This window comes from Python bivittatus, unplaced genomic scaffold (genome assembly GCF_059951505.1).
Source record: "Python bivittatus isolate LINGU-HERP-01145 unplaced genomic scaffold, Pbiv_v1 ctg000220_np1212, whole genome shotgun sequence".
Lineage (NCBI taxonomy): Eukaryota > Metazoa > Chordata > Lepidosauria > Squamata > Pythonidae > Python > Python bivittatus.
The window spans coordinates 39,117,046-39,139,257 of NW_028277048.1; the positions used below are offsets into that span (position 1 = coordinate 39,117,046).

Sequence of the window (22,212 nt, forward strand, 5' to 3'; positions counted from 1 at the left end):
AGAGGACCTGAGATTGAGGAAGACACATACCACCCATAGGGGTGAGAGGGGAATTTTTTTATAAAACATATCTAAAGGTATCCAGTCAGAACTTCCAACACTAAGAGAGACTTTTTTCATTCTTAAAAAGCGAAACAAAGGATGTAGCAATGTGAATGGGCTACATTGCATGCATCTTTCTTCTAATGAGTTAATGATCCATAGGTGTCATATAATGGAAAGTGTATATACTTGCTTGGTAAAGAATATGAGAATGTTGGAATTACTGGATTATACTTCCCATTCTAGGCAGTATCCAGGATCCCAGAATTCTCAGCAATGGACACAATGGTTAAGGAATTCTGGAAGTTGAGGTCATCTATGGGTGGACAGCTAAGTTTGAGTAGCCCAGACATGAGTTTAATAGTTCAGCAACTTACCCTAAATGCAGTTCCTTCCTCTATAATGGTAGGCAGCTGAGAAAGGCATATATCCACAGCAAGATCCCATGCTTGCCTGGGAAAAGATAAAAGATGAGGGCATTACAAGATTGGACAAGATTATACACAACACCTCCCCTACTACAAGGATTTGTTTTGTGCTAGTAAAACAAGGGACACTTAGGCTAGCGTTTTCCAGGTATTCGTATACTACACTTAGCAATTTATTATATTCAGGGTGTGAAACAGAACATAAACTTGTGGACGATAAAATCACTGAAAACTCCACAGCACAGAAATGCTTAGGCCATCTTGAATCATTGGAAGATAAAAGATCATAATCAAATGATTCTTTCTAGTGAGAGCACTTCAAAGGTAGGGGGTTGTCTTTGAAAAAGTCACCACCACAGATGAAAAAGAAAATAGTTTTGGGAACTTTAATTCTGTGTATTTCTGTGGGACATATTTGCTTTGAAGAAGCAGGAGATAAAAGAGTTTGTGTGGAAACAAAGAGGATGGAAGTTGATTTTTTATAAGGAATGGTTTATACAATTTAGCAAACATAAATGTTTCATGAAACGTAACCTATCTGCTTAGGTTAGGAGACAATCTTATGCTTGCTCTAGCTTTTACTTTAGAACTTACTCCCTTATCCCTGAAAGTCCTTCAGCTCCATCCAGTCACTCTCCCTCAGCCCAGTTTGAGACAAAAGGATGATAAAATGAAGGAAGATCTCTGTGCCTAACATTTTGAGCTCCTAGATTATAGCAGGATATAAATGTAATGAACAAACCCTAATGCCTGAAGCCCCACTCTCTTAAGCAGAGATGCAGTTTTTATAGTACTGGTAGACTGTGAGAAACACCTGATAAATTTACTTCATGCTGAGATATCTAAGTAAATGGAATTTAGCTTTTGTTTCACTAAAATAGCATCTCCCATGTAATCTCATTTATATCATGGAATAACTAGTGAAAACTAGACTGAGTCTTTATCATGTCATCAAAGCTCCTTAGGAAGGTGGTTTTCACCACAAAATTATTTCTGATTTGCTGGATATCAGAGATAGCACATTTTCTTTGATTTGATAAGGAAGAAAAAAAATTAAAGTTGCCTTGGAGTCATGCTTAACTCTTGGCAATATACACAGAGACATTATTACAGTTTTCTTGGCATGATATGAAAGTAATTTAAACTGTCTTCTTCAGGGATATTGTTTTCCCTTGGACTTCCCAGATGGTCTCCCATCTAAATACTTACTAGGCCATCACTTAATTTCCCAGATCAGCCAATGCCAGTTAAGTGATGGGCACACTGATAAGCAGGGATTAAAAATGAATAGTCTTGTGCATGCTCTATATCAGAATACAAGTATCTGGACATTTTTTCTATGACAAAAAGCATGTAGAAATGTAGTAGTACCAACTTCCTGCTAAGCAATATGTCACTCTCTTCCACCTAGAAGACAATTAGGCAATTTCCACACAATACTTCCCCCCTCCTCAGACTCCTGTATGCATGTCTCCTTGTAAAATCTTACTTTAAGGTAACAGGATTATGAGCTGGATATCATCATCAAACTCTTTTTCTTTTAGGAATGGAAAGAGGGGTCATTACGTAACTACACTGATTTCTCTGATTCATGACACTAAAAATGTAACCATTAAGCAATTTCCAATAATCCTCATGTATATCTAAAGTAAATAATTCCTGAGTTGCAGATACTCATTTGAGCACCTTCCTTAAATCTTAATCTATTTCTTTAAACTTTAAGACTAGCTATCGCAACAACAGTTGATAATCAGATTCAGAACATAATTTACACAAGAAAGAAATGAGTCTCAAACTCTCCAGATCTTTCCTGCAGCATATAGTTTGTTTCATCTGCTCCCTCTTCTCCATGATTCCTTTGGTAATGACCTTCCTCTTCACGATAGGCTGCCTATATAGTTATGAGATAATCAGGGGGTAATAAAAACAGCTTCAAAGCAAAAGCAATATATGGCTCCCACAAGCTCAATAAACACCCAGGATGCAGGCAAAATGGTAAGAGAGAACAATTGCAGAAGATATTAATCTCAGATTGTGACAAGAGTTAGAGTCAATTATTACAATTAAATCTATATCCTAGTTCTAAATTCAGCTTGCCACATATAGACAGGATGTTGAAATCCTGAACCTCATTGCAGACAATTGGTCCATACATTTGGGGGGAGATCCTACTTCACAGATATATTTAGAAAAGTAATTTCTGGAAGCAAATAGCCCCCCAGAGGGGCCAAAAAGAGATTTGTGTAGTTGAAATGCAAACAACTAGTATCTCTTACCAACTGATTGGTAATTCTGAATCTGGCCTGGGCTTTTTCCCTAGAGAGAAAGAGTAAAGCAATAGTAAAGAAAGCAGCACCCCTCCCTCTTCCCAGCTGGTGCTCAAACACCGGGGGGAAGATGCCTGGAAATGAATGTGTCTCTGAAGCTTAATTCTCACTAGGCTTTGTTTGGTTTCTCCTTGGGAAATCTAATCACAACCTGAACATTTCCTTAGGCAGGGAATCCACCCCGGACACCAGAGGAAGGGAATGGATGAATAGTATTCTGTGAACAATTCTGACAAGCCCCTTTAATGTTTTGAGCACTGGCTGGAAACTGGCTGTGGAGGATACCCAACAAAGCCAAAATCCAATTTCAGAGATCACACTTCCCCTCATTTCCCAGCTCTGCCAAACCTGAACTGTAAAGGAGGCTATGCATACCATTTTTCTGTGTATTTTGTTGGTGAATGCTGCTATGGTTAACGCCATTAAGCTTCGGCTGAAACACTAACAATGTTGTTCAATTCTAAGGGAAGAAAACAACAAGGGAGGAAACCCACAAAAGAGACTGATCTCCCAATAGTTAAGGAGAGCCAATAGTAGGGAGGGGTTTGATACAGTGCTGTTTATGTATGTTTTATTGCTTAGGGGTGAAGAAGGATCATTAGAAGAGACACATTTACAAGTCTTGATTTATATTGCTTGCAAATTACACGGGACATGAGTGGAGGTCATTAGTCCATAGGGGCAGATGTTACTAAAATGCTGAATCCTTCAAAAGCATTTCAGGTAAAGAGCACAAATGTCTCTACCAAAGGGGATGGGGGTGGGGGAGGAGGAGAGGACAGTTCCTACAAGGTCAGATCTTAAAACCTACGTATCAGAAACTCACTGGTATTTAAAAACAGAATTCAGCAGATTAAAAGAAAATCTCTTTCTTTTCTTCTTGAAACCCACCATTAAAAATCAATGCAATCATACTTGACAATATTATTTCTGAAAAACATAATCAATTCATCATATCAGAATTTAGTATGATTTTCTTCAGCAATATACAGGTAGTCCTTGACTTACAACCACAATAGGAAAATTTGTCGTTAAGCAAGGCATCACGTGACTGCACCTGATTTTATGACCTTTTTTGCCATAGTCATTAAGCAAATCACTGCAGTTGTTAAGTGAGACATCACATGACTGCAACTTGCAACCTTCCCTGCCAGTTTCCCTTCCCTTTGACTTTGCTTGTTGGAAGCTGGCTGGGAAGGTTGTAAATGGTGATCATGTGACCACAGGACACTGCAACTGTCATAAATGCATGACAGTTGCCAAGCGCCTGAATCATGATCACATGACCGCAGGGACACTGCAACAGTCATAAGTGTGAGGACCAGTTGTAAGTCACTTTTTCAGCACCATCATAACATTGAATGGTCACTGAACATCAACCAATGAATGGTCCTAAGTCAAGGACTACCTGTAATGAGTCAGGGATTAGCCTGAATTGCTTTATAGGTACTGCTTAATCCATTTACTTTTCTTGCTGTATTTAGTTATGAAGAAAGCACAGCAAGCAAAGTAACACTTGCTAATGTTGCATCTATTAAAGAGATAACAAATTTTAAATACTTAACCACAAGTAGAAAGACACTGCAAAAAGGATTATTAGAATTTCCCCAGAAACCTATTCAAATGCTACTAAGATGCAACGGTAAATTAATGTAAATTAAGAGTGGAAAAACAGAATTCAGAAATGAAAGCCATCAGAAAAGTCTTCTGATGGAAACATTTTATAATAGCAATACCACAACAATATGCAGTCCTTTATTATACAAATGCATTACAGATATTGGTTTGCATACAAAACCTTGCAGAAACACTTCCATTCCAGCACAGGGTGGGTTGCTGATCATCCATCTATACCATTGGTTCTCAACGGGGGCGGTACCGCCCCCCGGGGGGCGGTGGGAGGATGCTGAGGGGCGATGAACTTGTTTTGAGCGGTAGGGGGGCGGTGGGCTTGTTTTGGGTGGTAGAGGGGCGATGAGCATGTTTTGGCATTCGAACTTAATTTTAAAACTCCCAAAAAAATTTATTAAATCGATTATCTGGTTTACACCATTTGTACCAGCAATAAAATGAACTTACGCGACGGCTGCCCTCACGCACTTCTAAGAATGGTGAGACGAATTTGTATTCTAGGTAGGATGACCTTGAAGAACTCGACACTACGATTTTTCTCCGATCCCAACCAGCACAGCGCATGCGTCAGCTGTTTTCCCGCGCGATTAATCGCAGCGCATGCATCAGCTGTCTTCCCGCGCAATTAATCGCAGTGCGCGCGTTGAGCGTCCTTTCAATATGAATGTTTGATTTGACCTGTGTTTCTTGAGTTGCTTTTCATTCGCTTCATTTCTGTTTTTTCCCCTCAATTTTGATTTACTTTCATTGTTTATTTGGCCAGTCGGCTAGGTAAGTGCGCTTATTAGTTCTTTATCGTGGTCGTGAATTATTAATTTTGAGAAAGAGCATTTAAGCATTTTTTTTGCATTAGTCATTTTAATTTTAATAAAAGGAATGCAATTACCTTCCAGGGCAAAAGTATCGAGTTAAATCGAACAAATTTGGTGTGTAAGTCTACTGAAAAAAATTACTTAAAATTTTTGCCTTTTATAATTCAGTAACTCCCCCCCCCATACCCTAAATTACAGGATTTTCACAAAGGGGGGCGTTGAAAAATTTTCCGCTCCTTAGCGGGGTGGCAGCTTCAAAAAGGTTGAGAATCACTGATCTATACCTTTTCTGGTGAACTGCAGATCAGTCAGTCTGAAATTCCCCAGAAAATATTGGGAAGATTTAAGAGCACATAATAAAGAGATCCATCAGTAAGTGTTGTAATAATGGAGCAGTTACTAGAAATCAGTGGAAATCAGTTTGTCAGATTATCTTGTCTCATTTTTTGATTGGGTAATTACCTTAATAGAGCGCAGGAATGCTGTGGATGTAATATCCACAGATAGGCACTTGACAAAGTTATATACAGCATTAGTATATGTGTGTGTGTATGTGTGTGTGAAAGTTGGCAGAGTGCCTTTCATCTAGGGCTACTGTATATGACCTCTGGATGACCCCTAGATGGCAACAAAGAGTTAAATTGTTTCTCTTTGTTGTCATTTACTAGTACCCCAGATTTCTGCAACCTCAATATGATAGTCTTAATTTCATTATTAAGCTAGACCTAAGTCAACCATATTTATGATATCCAAATATATCTTTTCTAATCAATACTTACATGTCAAATCCCCAAGAGTTTATTTCTATAATGTGAAAAGATACAATTTAGTTATCTTCAGAAGGATTCCCTTACCATGTTTCAGAATTGGTCTCCTGTGAATTCTAATTGGACAAGCAAGGAGGGATGCACAAAAGTGATAAAATGGTCTGACTGCGTCTGATGCAGAAACCTGATGGACTTCTCTGCCCTTAGAGGAGATTTATTCAAAAGAACCAAGGCCAAAGCAGTGGGTCATTGGTTCATGTAGCTCTCTATTTATATAGCTGATCTTGATTCACAGAAGTCTTTAAAGGATGATTTCTCATTGCTCAACTGTCCTACCAAGCAGTTTGGAAATCACTGGAAGATATTTAAATATACAGGTAGTCCTCAACTGATTACCACAATTGGGACTGGAACTTCCATCACTAAGCAATGCAGTTGTTAAGTGAGTTGTGCCCAATTTTACAACCTTTTTTGCCATGGTTATTAAGCAAATCACGTGGTTGTTAAATGAATCTAGCTTCCCCCATTGACTTTACTTGTTGGAAGCCCCATGGGAAGGTCACAAATGGCTATCACTTGAGCCTGGGACACTGCAACCGTTGGAAACACATGCCGGTTGCCAAGTGCCCAAATTTTGATCACATGACCACGAGGACGCTGCAATGGTCATAAATGCAAGGACCAGTCATAAGTCACTTTTTCAGCGCCATCGTAACTTCGAATAGTCGTTAAACAAATGGTCATAAGTCGAGGACTACCTGTATCTTAATGTAACCTAATCTTTTAAAAATGTTCCTGCTACTCAGTTGGCAGAATAAGGTTTACATTTGTAAAAGGAAAACCCAGGTTTACTTTTCATCCACTAAAAATATATATATCTTAAAGTTTTTAATTAGTCTCATGACTAAAAAACAAGCAAAAGAAAAAAGGAACCATGGGAAAAGACATGCAATATGCAAAAATCTATTGCAGAATCCATTTTTTTAACCACTCCTTTTTAAAATAAACAAGAACAGAGCCTATTTTTAGCAGTTTGTAGGATGAAACTGTAAATGTTTAATGAGATGGCAGGATATCCGCCTTTATTCTGGCTATGTTGTACTGTCAACAAACACACTGAGAGTTAAGGCAACTTCTTCACTGTTGAGTTGGGTTCATGAGCTAGGACTCAAGGCTGGATAATAGCTTAAGGTTACCATGCTGACTGCTCATTCTTGGACTGATTAAAATGGTGATAATACTACACCATTGTGGAAAGAAAAAAACACTTTAAAAGGCCACCTATCCTTTGGGAATGGATATTTTTATCAGCAAAAATTCAGTTGGCCGTAAAACAAAAAACAAAACAAAACAAAACAAAATCTCTGGTGGTATTTATCAATTTAAAAGCAATCTGTAATGTTGAAGGAATACAGGTATTGTAGAAAAACGCAGACAGCCTGATTCCCTCCTGGTTCCACATAAAAAATGGAAGCGTGGAAAGGCCTCAGTGGTTTTTGTCATTAACAACCCCCTTTCCCTGGAGGAAATGGCAGCACTGTTTTACTTCAGAATATAAAGTGTTTATTTCCTCTACTGAAAATTCCATCTCACTTCACTCCAAATACATATATAGCAAAAGTATAATATACCTTTGAATAATTTATCCCAACCTCTTCCAACTTGCTTCTAGTTTATGTCTCCTGAGGTGCAGCAAGGCTTGACTTTATAAGCAAGAGAAGGAAGGCACTGAACTTTTAGATTTCCTTAAAGAGCACTTTATTATGCTGAACTCTAAATTGTTCCAAAATTGTAAACCTTCATTTCCATTGCATCAGAATGAAACACAATTACAACAGCTCATGTTGGTCGTCATCTTTCATATCAAGTTTTGACAGCTATGATCGGTTCTTGTTTTCCTTTTTGGGAGCTGACAGAGTTTTGGAAACACTTTCAGCCCCACTCAGTGTTTTGGTAAATAATTACATAAATTTTTGTTTCATGTTTTCTACAAATTGTCCTTCAGAAAACTATAAAGGATGGACTTTCTCCTATAAAAAAAATAAGTATATGATTGTTGCATTTTGCAAGCCCAATGACATTATACTGTAGATTTCTAAAAGTGTTCACATTTTAGTTTGTAGGAGTATATTGAATAAGTTACTACCATGTGTGCTGTTTCTTGAACTATAAATTAATGCCCTGTCATATTTGACTTTTTCAAATTTCTTTTCTTGAACTGGTCAACTCCACACTAACCAACCAATTCAGGCAAGACTGCATTTTGTGGGCATGCAGAGGTTACCAATTTAGATTGTAAAGGTACAGTCATAAATTAATATAATGGAATTTGTAAACAAGGGGGCAGTGAGCTTGAAACATCCATTTGTTAATTAAATGATATTTTTCTACGTGTTTCACAAGATTAATTATAAGTACTGAGTTATAACCCAAGAAGGAAAGAATTAATTTTATAAGGTAAACAAAAATGAAACAACTTGTTCCCTGTACCCAAATATTCCCTTCTGCTGCCACAGTGAGCACTGGCCTACAGTAGGAAGGATGAGAAGATAGAAGCGTTAGGAGAAATTAGCAATGTCATTTTAAGCATGCAGGTTGGATGCTATACAGAGATAGCTTTCTTCTGACCTCTTCTGTAGCCAACTCCTTTGACAGTGGGTCTGGGCACTTGCTGCCGGGACCAGTTTGCTTCAGCTGAGCCTCCTCAGGAGTCTCATACTTTGAGCAGCCAGTTTATTTGTAATTAATCTTGTTTTGCCTACTGTACTGAATAGAACTCTAGAAGTTATAACATTACTTCTATAAGGAGGTTATCTCCAGCATCCTACTCATATGAACATGTGGCCCTCAGGCTGAAACAGGATCCTCCAGATTTTCAACTTTTCACTATGAACAATAACAAGAATTTGTTCTGTGGGTGGGTAGGTGGGTGGGTGGGTAGGTGGGTGGATGGATGGATAGGTAGGTAGGTAGGTAGGTAGAGTAAGGGGGCTATGGTCACAGCAGCTGACCTACTTTGGCTGATCCTCAAAAGCTAACCATGGTCAAACATTGTTAGTACTTGAATAGGAGATCACAAAGAAATTCCAGGGCTGCATAGATATGAAAAGCGGATGTGGTGGGGGACTAATTCCAGAAATATCCCAGAACACACCAAATAATTTCTGTAATGATGTCAAAAAAAACCCATGGACATGAAATCACATGAAGTTCGACTTCAAGAAGACTTTACCTTAAAGTTTTATTGAGTCATTCTAGGCAAATCATTCAGCTAGAGCGCCACATTTTTAAAAGTCAAAGTAATAAATTATATATGTTTGAGATTTGGGCTCAGAGTTTAAATTAACAACACAATTTCCCAAGATTTTAATTACTATGTTTCAAGATATAAATTTCACAGGGCAGAAAAAAATTAATTTAGACACTGAGGAAAAAAATATTCCTAAAAGCATGTTATATCATGTTTTCCACAGCTGGAGCATTACCGTGATTATATCTAAACAAAGCTTTTCCATCGTTATTTTAATCTGGCAGCTGGCATTTAATCTGGTCTGTGTCACATTGGCAAATAACTATCTTGTTTGGATTTGGATTTTTTCCTGCAGCTGAATTATAGAGCATTCGTACAATAAATGACAACATAGACCTACAATAACAAACAGTATCAGACACTTTTCCAAACATAGTGATTCTGGTAAAGAATAATAAGCTTAAAGAACAGAATAAACCAATACAATAAATTTGTAGAACAGGCAGCTCTATATTGTCAGTGTTGAAGAAATCAATTGGGCCCCAACAATATAAAAATACAAAATAGGAATAGAAAAGTAAGGTGAAGTAAAGCCTTAAATCTAATCATAGCTGATTTGTATGAAATGGAGAAAGAAATCTGCATTAGGGAAACACACATAGAATATCCTGTTTAGGCACATATAAATGCACAGAAAAACTAGGGTGAAATGATGCCCCTATAACTCCTAAAAGGGGGCTGCCGTAATTACTCATGAGATAAAATGAAATTCAAGTCAAGTGGAAAAACATTGAAACATTTCACAGCATATGCACGTTCTTGAGTAGCACAATAATGCTTAACTTTTCTTTCCACAAAAGCTATTGCAACATAGCTAAAAAGACAATGGTTCCTAGCTATGTGAAAGAGATCAGAGCTATACAGGAAGGAGAAATTAAATAATAAATTCTTCTAGTACTGAAGGCAGGACGCTGGAGCAATTAAAAATGGCATGGCCAAGCCTACGTGTTAATTCTACAACAGATTCATACAGCTTCCCAGGATAAAGGCATTTATCTGGGCAAGGTGGGGGACTATATTCAAAGCACCCAACCCTCAAAGAATCCAGACACCAGTACAATAATTTCATTTCACTGATAAAGTGCCACTATTTACAAAACTAAAACAAAACAACATTCCATGCCAGCAAAGGACACTGCCCTTTGGGTAAAAGGGAAATGCAGTATTACTAAATATGCACCATACATGCAGAAAAGCCCACTTAAAAGAATTACTCAGATGGCTATTAGTACTAAGAATCATTCAACTTTGTAATAAAAACTGGGAAACTGCATTTGTATAGAGATTATTTGTTATTACACATTAAAGTTCCTTAGAAAGAAAAGAAATATAAGTTATACATCATGTAATATGACTAAGCATGGCTTAAGGTAATTAATTAATTACAGCATTGCTTTACCCACCCCCCACCCCGAACTCCTCATAAAATTAAACATGGTTAAAATTAGCTTGTGGGCTATGCTAAAATGAATGTAAAAGCTCCTAGTAGTTTCTATGGAGGAGCAGAAGGAGATCAGTATCTATGCTTGACATGGCCAGAGGCTAGAATTGTTAGTAAAATATCTTTAGTATAAAGTCTGCATAATCTGCAGTATATTCTAATTATTTTAAAAAAAAGTAAGAATGAGAAGAAAAATGCATAGTGAATCACTGAGCATTAGCGGCACTCTTCAAAAGCAGAGTCCTCCTTCCACATGTTGCAATACTCTGCTGGCCGCTCAGTGCCAAAAATGAAAGGTTTTTGTTCAGAGCTTGATTGCAATGCTGTATTTCCATATGAAATGTGGATTGCATTTGGATTTCCCATTCGAGTCTCACACTAATAAGACTTACAGCAGTTGGAGATCTATAATTTAGCCAGACATGGCATATATGTGGATCTGAGCCAATCTTCTTACTGAATATTCAGAAATAAATTTCACAGAAGGTAAACTCAGAAAAGTACCCAAGGCATACTCTCACAGATACCACAGGCCATCTATACCAGTAAGATGCACAATTAACATAGATAAAACAGCCCCTTGCTTCCTACAACATTTTTAGTCATTCAGGATATTCCTAACACTATCTCCGCCCATGCCCCTGATGTTGCATATAACATCAGCAAGAATTTTTTGTTTCTGGTAGCACGTTTAAAAACAAGCCACTGAATTAAAGAATGCTCCTGGAATTAACAGATATTTTTGGAAATAGCTGGTGCACGAGGCAGGGTACTTTTGCTTTGTATATGTCAACCTACAAATTAAGGTTTTTTTAAAAGTGATTAAAATAACAAATAAGGAGGGTCAAAAAACATGGTCACTACCAAAGGAAATGTCCATAGATAAGGTCTCAAAGGAAAGCAGATTAATATCCTGGAAATATTCATGTCTAAACAAACCTGCATGTGCATCATAATAAAAAATAAGCATTTAATTTGAGAGAACAGCTAGTATTGATGAATCTTTCCTGATTATTCAAAATGAAGTGATCTTTTGAAGCATTACATTTTTGTTGCCCTTACTACTCAGTAGAACAAAAATAATCTTTAGCAGATTCACTTTGGATATACAGGTAGACCTCATTTAGCGACTGCCTCATTTAGTGACTGTTCCCAGATATAACAGTGATGAAAAAGTACCTTTATCACCAATCCTTGCATTTACGACCTTTGCAGGTCTGTATAGCAAAGCAAAGCTGAAGTAAACTCATAAGCACAGTTGCGGTTTCACTTAGCAACCGCTTCACACTTAACTGAGTTGCTGGTTCCAACTGTGTCTGCTAAATGAGGACTACTTGTAAAGAACAAGTGAAAGTGAGATTACCCATGCAGGACAATGTTATGGACAAGCAGCTCCTTTGCTCTTATTTCCATGTGAGCAGGAAAAGTAAACCAGAGTTAGAACTTAAGCATTTTATATTATTTTCTAAACTCCAGTCTTTACACAGGTAGGAACACCTCCAACACACAATGAGGCACTGATCACCTCACTCAAGTGTAGGGCCAGTCCAAACTTAGCTCATTTTATCAGACAGGAAGGGCAGAGGTTGAGTAAGCAGGTGATAGAACTGATTTCTTCACATATCCTGTTCAAGTTCTCAAAACCTACAAGCTAAAAATAATTAATATGAATAGGACAAATAAGTTCCCAAGGTTACTTCCCTATGACCTGCCCCAAAACGAGTCCAGGTCAAGGCTATCCAATCATCTTTGACTACAAAGAACAATGAAAATTGTTCCAGATGCCCTCCCTGACATCCTTCTGGAGGAAATATCATGCAGTAGAGAAAGCACCACTAGCCTGTTATGTGCAGCCACAACAAAGGCAGAGAAGAAAGCCTTCTTTGCTATATCACTACCATGCAGTAGGAATTCAGATGAGCTTCTGTTACAATGGTAAAGTGTTTCCAGACAAGTCAGAATTAGTATTCTAATTTCAAATCTTGATTTAAAGCTGGTTTTCAATCCTGGCTTCCTTGAAAGCACTTCACCATATTTTCTGATTCCGAAATAATGTGGTAATGTTTAAATTATGAATCCTAGTTATTCATTTGTATGGAGAGGAAAGCAAATTACCATCTGCCAGACATGACGTAATGGCAGAGCTAGCGTTTCTTCACTTCTGTCAACCAACTGCAACTTAAATATTGGAAGACTGGATCATGGCCAAAGCATAATCATAACCCCAAAGATCTTGGGATAGGAAGTCTAAAGAAAAAGAAATGCCCAATACAGAAAATGAAGGAAATTTAATTTGTTTCTTCCTGGAAGTTTTGTTTTCTCATAGTGAAATTTCTTAAGGGCCTTCCATAGCCCCTATTTGTTAAACAATTCCGTTTCCACATTTTTTGCTTCTTGGAAACCCTTTTTTCTCCATAATATTTCATACTTTTAAAAAAATCTTTGTTCTAACTCTCTTATTTTCTATCTGCTTTCACCTACAATTTTGAGTCTCCTACTTGGATCTCCTCTAGGACTAGATTGGTCTCCCAGTTTATTCTCTAGCTTAGCTTCTGATCAAGTGGAAAAGACAATGGGCCATGCACACACAGCTGAAGTGTTCATGCATATTTTCTTTGGCATGCACAACTTTCTCATGCATTATTGTGCAACTCTGTATACTGCTGTTAAAGAGAAGGTCAAAACATTCAAACTGACTAAACCATTCTCTTGTTTGCTACATAATTCCAATATTAATAATAATGATGATAATGATAATAATCATTATTATTATTATACTTTAAAAAATCTTTGTTCTAACTTGTGAGCCACCTAGAGTCATTGGGAGTCAGGCAGCATACAAATACTACTACTACTACTACTAATAATAATAATAATAATTAGTATTATAATTAGTATTATTATTATTTGTATGCTGCCTGACTCCCAATGACTCTAGGTGGCTCACAATAATAACATTAAAAACAAGAAAAAATGCAATAAGAAAAAAATAAAAGAATAAAGGATGGCAAAGATGGCAAAGATGACAAAGATGACAAGAACTGGACAGGAAAAAAAAAAAGAAACAAATCACACAATCCAAGGGGCTTCAGTCTCCTTGCCAAAGGCCAGGGTGAAGAGCCAGATATTCAAGGTCCTTCAACACCAACAGCACAGGGGCCATCTAGATCTAGGGGGGAATCTCATTCCAGGGGGCAGGCGCTGCTACAGGGAAGAGGTCCTGATAAATGGCTTGTTTAACTGAAGAAATCTGGAGTGTGCCAACCCAGTCAGATCAAATAGGTGGAATAATAATAATAATAATAATAATACATAATTTACATAATTATTATTATGAGATGTAATTTACAGAAACCTATACCGACAACAAGAACTGTCCTAGGTATTCTAGTTCCTGGACATCTGGTAACAAGTAGGCTACAGGACTCAGGACTGTTGGCTGAGCAACATGGACCTGCAGCTGCAGAACGACTGGAAGAAAAGTTGTTTACCCATCGCAATTATAGAAATATTGAAAACAAAGAAATAATGATTTGCTATTACAAATCAAGTCCATCAGGAAGAGGATATCTGAAAAGAATGCATCAGTTCTGGAAAGAACAACATCCAGAATCAGAAATAACAGAGGTTAGCAGATCAACACTGATTTATAACATGAAATAAAGTATTCATAGAAGTAGAATTGGAAGAACTGCAAAGGTCTACCTAGGGCAAAGAAATCGAAGCCTTGCCAGAAGTAGCTCAGACTGTAGAGGCAAACCAGGGGGAGTCGGCAGTAAAGGAAGCCAGCATAGCTATTGAATCGTTTTCATTCCCAAACCAGGCACCCTCTCCTCTCTTCTGCCTTCTCCTGAGAAAGAACAAAGCTCTGTAACTAAAAAAACAACAGGGATTGAAACAAAGAATAAATGAGTATCTAGAACAGCACAAAAACAACAGAATAAGGTTGCCGGCATTGAAGCCTGTTTCAAAGAAAAAGCTAGCACAAGTATTAAAAGATGCCAATACTATAATATCAAATATAAGCACCAGCTCACTGCAAGAAACAAACCAACTAATGGACAGCACAACTGCATTTCTAACTGAATACCTTGGACACAAAATCAACAAACAAGAAAAAAAGCCAAACAGTGCACCACCAAAATGGAAGATCAGGTTGGAAAATAAGATCAGCATGCTAAGATCAGATGCAAGCAAGCTAGAACAGATGAAAGAAAAGAAGCTGAAGAACAAGAAGACCAAATAATAACTGATCAAGAAATATCACCTAGAAACAAGGAAGATCAAAGAATCACTGGAAATAATAAAGCAGCAAATAACAGCCATAGCCCAAAAGATCAGCAAATACAAAGCTCCAATTGCACAATATAGGCAGAATCTCCAATTTCAGTCGAGTCAGAAACGTTTCTACTAATCCATCAATGGAGAGGCTGCAATGAACCAGTCAATACCTGACAAAGAAGAAGCAGTACAGTTCTGGGTGCAGCTATGGGACAACCCAAAGAAATACAACAAGAATGTAGCTTAGATAAAGGAGGTGGATAAGAATTAAAAAGAAGTTGGAATGAAAGAACTTGTAATAACAGCAGAATTGGTGGAGCAAAGGGCAAGAAAGATCAAGAATTGGTCAGCACCAGGTGAAGATGAACTGCATGGTTTTTGATTGAAACATCTGACTGTTCTGCACCCACTCATTGCCAAGCAGTTTAACAACATACTCAAGGAGGTGAAACTGAAGATTGGTTAACATCTGGCAAAACCTACCTGATAATGAAAGATCCAGCAAGAGGGGCAGCACCAGGCAACTATAGCCCAATTAACTGCTTGCCAACAACTTTCAAATTGCTAACTGGTGTGGTAGCTGATGCAGTTCAATAGCACCTAGTTGAAAACAAGCTCTTTCCATCTGAGCAGAAAGAAAACTGACCAAACAGCAGAGGAACAAAAGATCAGCTCTTAATAGACAAGATGATTTTGGAAAACTGTAAGAGAAGGAAGACCAACTTGAATGTAGCTTGGATTGATTACAAGAAGGCATTCAATTCCCTGTCACATGATTGGATAATCAAATGCCTAGAAATAACAGGAGTCAGTAGAAACATCAAAAGCTTTGTGCAAAGATCAATGCCACAATGGAAGACACAGCTGCTGGTCAATGGTGATAAGACTAGAAGAGGTTAACATCAAGAGAGGAATCTTTCAAGAAGACTCACTATCACCACTACTGTTTGTTATTGCATTGATTCCTCTGTCAACAATACTGAAGAAGTCAGGACATAGCTATCAAACATCAGAAAAATTAGCCTGGCTATCCTACCGCCTTTACATGGACAATCTGAAGCTGTATGGAATAACACCATCTGAAATGGAATTGCTGTTCAATACAGTCCATATATACAGCTAGGATATTGCATTGGAGTTTGGACTGGACAAATGTGCCACCCTTACCATCAACAGGGGAAAGATAGTGAAAACTGAAGGAATCAAGATGTCCTGTGGAAATAACATCAGGAGTCTGGATGAAGAAGATCATCAGTCATTAGTCATTAGATACACATCTGGAATAGTGGACTGGACTCAAGCTGAACTAAAAGCCCTGGATAGGAAGACCAGAAAAATAATGAAAACGAATCAAGTCCTTTATCTACGCAGCGATGTTGCAAGTACACCAGACAGTTGAAGAAGAAAAAAGGCCATTGGAAGAATATCTGAAGGACAATGAAGAATATGCACTGAAGCTAGTATACCATGAAGGTTTACTGAATAATAAAGAGGCCAAACTGGCCTATAAGAAAGATCAAATGAAGACTAGAAAAGAGACATGGCAAGGCAAAGTATTACATGGCCGCTACACACAGACACAGAGACACAGAGACACACACAAAACTAGCACGCAAAGCAGATAACAAGACCTGGCAATGGCTAAGAGCAGGAAAATGCTCTTAGCCACTGCCAGGCTAGAATGAAGAGAGACAGAGGGGCTAATTCTGTCTGCAGAAGACCAAGCCTTAAGAACAAATGCATACAAAGCCAGAATTCAGAAGACAGCAACAGACAGCAAATGCCACCTCTGCAAAGAAGCTGAAGAAACAGTGGACCATCTAGTTAGCTGCTGCAAGAAGATCGCACAGACCGACTACAAACAATGGCATGACAATGTAGCAACAATGGTGCACTGGAATATCTCCAAGAAATACCACCTGCCTGCAAGCAAGAACTGGTGGGATCACAAAACAGACAAAGTAGTAGAAAATGAAGAAGCTAAAGTGCTCTGGGATTTTAGAATTCAAACAGACAAGCACCTGCCACGTATCACCCCAGACTTAACAACTGTTGATAAGAGAAACAAAAAAGTCTGGATAATGGACACTGCAATTCCTGGAGACCACAGAATAGAAGAGAAAGAATTGGAGAAAATCACAAAATACAAAGACCTGCAAATAGAAATAGAACAACTGGGGCAAAAGAAAGCAAAGGTAGTACTAATAGTAATAGGTGCCTTGGGTGCAATCCCAAAACATCTGGAGTACCACTTGAAGACCACTGGCATTGACAAAATCACCATCAGTCAACTGCAACAGGCAGCTTTACTTGGAACAGCTTACATCCTGCGACGATACCTTTAACACCATCAAACAACAACATCTGCCTATCCCAGGTCCTTAGGAAGGAGTTGATAGGTGGATAAAAATGCCACATTCAGTCTAAACATCTGGCTGACTGTGCGACCAACAATAGTAATTTACACTTTATAATAAATTACATTTATTACAGCCACCCTCTCCAGCAGACTCTGGAGCCTTAAGTCTTCTTTCTCATTGTCAGAAGAACTCTGCTTTCAATGAATGTTTACTTTTATTATTTAAAAAAATGATTAAATAAGGAGTACCCAGAACACCTTCCTCTAGACCAGTGATTCTCAACCTTTCTGAAGCTGCCGCCCCGCTAAGGAGCGGAAAATTTTTCAACGTCCCCCTTTGTGAAAATCCTGTAATTTAGGGTATGGGGACGGGGGGGGGGGGGAGTTACTGAATTATAAAAGGCAAAAATTTTAAGTAATTTTTTTCAGTAGACTTACACACCAAATTTGTTCGATTTAACTCGATACTTTTGCCCTGGAAGGTAATTGCATTCCTTTTATTAAAATTAAAATGAATAATGCAAAAAAAATGCTTAAATGCTCTTTTATGTAAATACGCTTATTTCAAAATGCTGTAGATACGTTTATTTATTTTTTTGATGGTCTTTTAAAAAATTTTTAAAATTTTTAAAAAAATTTTAAAAATTTTTTGCAAATGCTTTTTTAATGTTTAAAAATTCTTTATTCTTAATTAGATAATTAAAAAAACAGCAAAAAAATACGCTAAAATTTTTTTTGATGATAGTCCACAGTCCTGGGTAGAGGCGATTGATGTTACTTTGAAGCCAAAATTCTGTGAGACGATCACCATTCTGGAAGCTGGTTTTCAAAGTTTCATTAGTTTCTCAAAATTAATAATTCACGACCACGATAAAGAACTAATAAGCGCACTTACCTAGCCGACTGGCCAAATAAACAATGAAAGTAAATCGAAACTGAGGGGAAAAAACAGAAATGAAGCGAACGAAAAGCAACTCAAGAAACATGGGTCAAATCAAACATTCATATTGAAAGGACGCTCAACGCGCGCACTGCGATTAATTGCGCGGGAAAACAGCTGACGCATGCGCTGTGCTGGTTGGGATCGGAGAAGAATCGTAGTGTCAAGTTCTTCAAGGTCATCCTACCTAGAATACAAATTCGTCTCACCATTCTTAGAAGTGCGTGAGGGCAGCCGTCACGTAAGTTCGATTTATTGCTGGTACAAATGGTGTAAACCGGATAATCGATTTAATAAATTTTTTGGGGAGTTTTAAAATTAAGTTCGAATGCCAAAACATGCTCATCACCCCTCTACCGCCCAAAACATGCCCACCGCCCCCCTACCGCCCAAAACAAGTTCACCGCCCCTCAGCATCCTCCCACCGCCCCCCGGGGGGCGGTACCGCCCCCGTTGAGAACCAATGCTCTAGACCAACTTCTGTTTATTTTCCCAACTGTGCATTTTCCTACTTCTGGTTTAAAGCACCATTCCCTTCTCTGTGTTGGTAAAAAACACTGCTGTGAAAATTTGTTTTTTCATTCTTCCAATTCTTAGCAAATACAATTCTAGCCGCTGTCAAAACATTTACAATCAGATATTTCAATTCTTTACTGTATGTTTCCGGTATAATTCCCAGTAAACATGTCTCTGGTTTAAAGTCTATATGTTGTTATGTCATTTTTTCCAACCATGTGTGGATTTTAATCCAATATCTTTTGGCTTCTGAACATGTCCACCACATATGGTAATATGAGCCAGGTATCTGATGACACTTCCAACATTTATCGGACTTGTTCTTATACATTCTCGCGATCCTCGCTGGGGGTAAATGCCACCTGTAAAACATCTTATACAAGTTTTCTTTATATGCAGTTGACATTGTCATTTTATAGTTTTGAGACCATAGTTTTTGCCACTTCTCTAAATCAATTCCATGTCCAAAATTTTTCCCCCATGCAATCATTGTTTCTTTGACCTGTTCTTCCTCCATTTTAAATTCTAGTAAATGTCCATAAAGTTTTTTAATCACCTTTTCATCAGTACCCATCAAAATTTTATCTAGAACAGTCAGCTCATCATAGATACCTTCTGCTTTAAAATCTTTATCAAATCTAGATTGTATTTGCAAATATGAAAACCAATTCATTTTTATACCTTGTTCTTCCAACGCTTGCATAGTTTTAAGTTCACCCTTTTCATTCAATATCTCAGTATATCTAACTGTTTGTTCCTTTTTATATGTTATTGGATAAGAGAAGGCTTTGATAGTGGATATCCATCGTGGAACTTTTAGATAATATTGTCTTCTTGTCTTCTCCCAGTTTAAAAACAATGCCTCTCGAATATAATGCCTTCTAAAATAGCCCTGTGTTTTCGTTCCCTTATACCATAGGAAAGCATGCCAGCCCAACAACAGGTCATGTCCCTCTAAGGTCAATAATCTATTATTTCTTAAAGTTATCCAATCCTTTACCCACATCAAATTTGTCGCCTGGTAATATAATTCCCAGTTAGGCAAGGCAAACCCACCTCTTACTCTTGTGTCTTGTAGTAGTTTAAGCTTTATTCTTGCTTTTTTACCCTGCCAAATGTATTTCAATACGATTTTATTTAAATCATCAAAGAACTCTTTCCCTAGACGAATAGGAATTGTCTGGAATAAATATAATATCCTAGGCAATATATTCATCTTAATGGTGGATATTCTCCCAATCATTGATAATTGTAGGTTCTCCCATTTTGTCAAATCCGTTGCGATCTGTCGTTTAACATAATTATCCTCCTTCAATGTACTACATCTTGGTGTAATATACTGTATATCCCTAGGTATTTAACCCTGTTTGTGATCTGTATTTCTAGAACTTCTTCCAATTCTTTCTTTCGCCTTGCTAACATATTCTTTGTTAATATCTTTGTTTTATCTTTATTTATTTTTAAACCTGCTACTTTTCCATATTCTTCTATCTTTTCAATTAATTTAGATGCTGTTTCCAATGGATCCTCTAGTATAAATACTAGGTCATCCGCAAAGGCTTGCAATTTGTACTCTTCCTTTTTGATTTTCATTCCTTTTATTTCTTTCTCTTCTCTTATATTCCTATTCAACTGTGAAAATTTGTTTTGATCAACTCTACCTTGGCTCTGTACTTGTATTTGTACTTGGTGTTGAATTAGTCCTTAACTAGTAAAGGTGCCAATATACCACCTTCTTGCCTCCTCTCCCTTTGGGAGCCTTCTCTTTTGTCAGCATCATCTGCTGGTGTGAAATATGTACCAATCAGGATGATGTAACAAGGAAGTGCAGGGCCACTACTTCTTCTCTGACACTATGTGTTCTTTGTACCATTTCACTTGCACAAATCCATCTGGACCATTTGCTCCCCTTCCTTCTTCCTCATTTTATCTTTAGAGGTTCATAATTCTTAGGAACATAGTGCTGGTAGGCAAAAATGACTAGCTTGCATTCAGAAAAATCACTAAAATTGACTATAGTCTAAAGGCATTTGGAAACATCTCTCCCTTTTGGGGTTCCTCAATTCTATACTTTATTCCTATGTAAAGCAGCCCCTTTTCTGAGGTGTACTCCAGTGAAATGATGTGCTTGCATGCAATGGGGGAATGATGTAGAGGGCAAAAGAAAGTGAAGTCAGTTGGGAGAACCAATGAGCTTTTAGCAACTCAATATCTAATAGTCATAGCTTTACAAAAGTAGAGGAAGGAACAGGGAGAAATATTGGGGCCTGGTTCTGCCTGATGGGCAGATATCACCACCCAGGGAGAACAGATCACCTGATTTTGCTGATCTGAAAAAAGGCTGTGAGACAGCATAAATTTTATATATCTTGTTGCTCTGGAGGGATTCAGTTGGCTTAAGCAAGAAAAACTAATTCAGAATGCATGGTGATGACAGAAAACTAGTTAAATTCTGGCCAGGAACTAAATAAGGTGTCATATAAATGGAGGAGAATGTCATTGTGGCTGGGGCATATTGGTGACAATTTAAATTGCAAATGGGAAAAGAATTACTGCTAAAGCAACTCTCACATGCTGTACTTCTTGCTTGTTGCTATTTCACCCACTACTTTTCATCACAGGAAATCCTAACAAAAGGCTTCCTAAAAATTCAAGCAGACTAAGTGTCTGCAAAATCTTTTAGCTATTGTCTTGGTCACCTTTTAGAATATTACAGCTTTACAGAGACTCTGTTATGTGGACCCTACTAAGTTATGGGATATCCAAATACTGTTTTATTGGGATGCTAATCAGAGAGGTCTCAATTCACACAGAAAATTGCCAGGGCTATTAAATGTTTGCCAGTCAGAAGTTACTTCAAAAGAACCTGGATAAAAACTGTACCATTTACATTCACATATGTCATATTAAAAAGAAGACAGGTGACAGGAGACAAATACTCGGGACAATTTTGCACTGTTTTACTTTAACACATAAGACCATTTCTGATGCATTACTGAGCCAGTCCATACTGAGATTTACATTAAATGATCTGGACCATTTCTCAAATGTCTAAAAACATTTGTCTGAAAGCAGATGAACAATGCTCAGCTTCTCAAACAAAACATGCCATGGCTCAAGACTGGCTAACATTCAAATCCTTTGCTCTGAAATATCTCACCTGTACAGCAGACCTGTACATATATTCAAAAGAAAGGTGCTGGAAATGTTTTGATTACCCTGGTTGGTATGGAGAAAGAATATCATATGTATAATTGACTACCACTGCCATCTTACTTATATTTACTTTGGAGTAAGGTCAATGAACGCAGTGGGACTTATTTCTGGGTAAATTTCTATATGATTGTGCTGTTCAAT

General features: G+C 37.7%; 1 protein-coding gene across 2 annotated transcripts in view; it reads right to left on the bottom strand.

Moving 5' to 3' along the window:
* The window catches only part of RPTOR (regulatory associated protein of MTOR complex 1), a 402,885-nt gene that overhangs the window by 141,331 nt on the left and 239,342 nt on the right, over window positions 1-22,212 (bottom strand). For both annotated transcript variants that reach the window (XM_088138378.1, XM_088138377.1), the window contains exon 10: window positions 420-495. In XM_088138378.1, coding sequence (XP_087994504.1) covers window positions 420-495 — 76 coding nt within the window. The remainder of the gene's footprint in view (window positions 1-419; window positions 496-22,212) is intronic.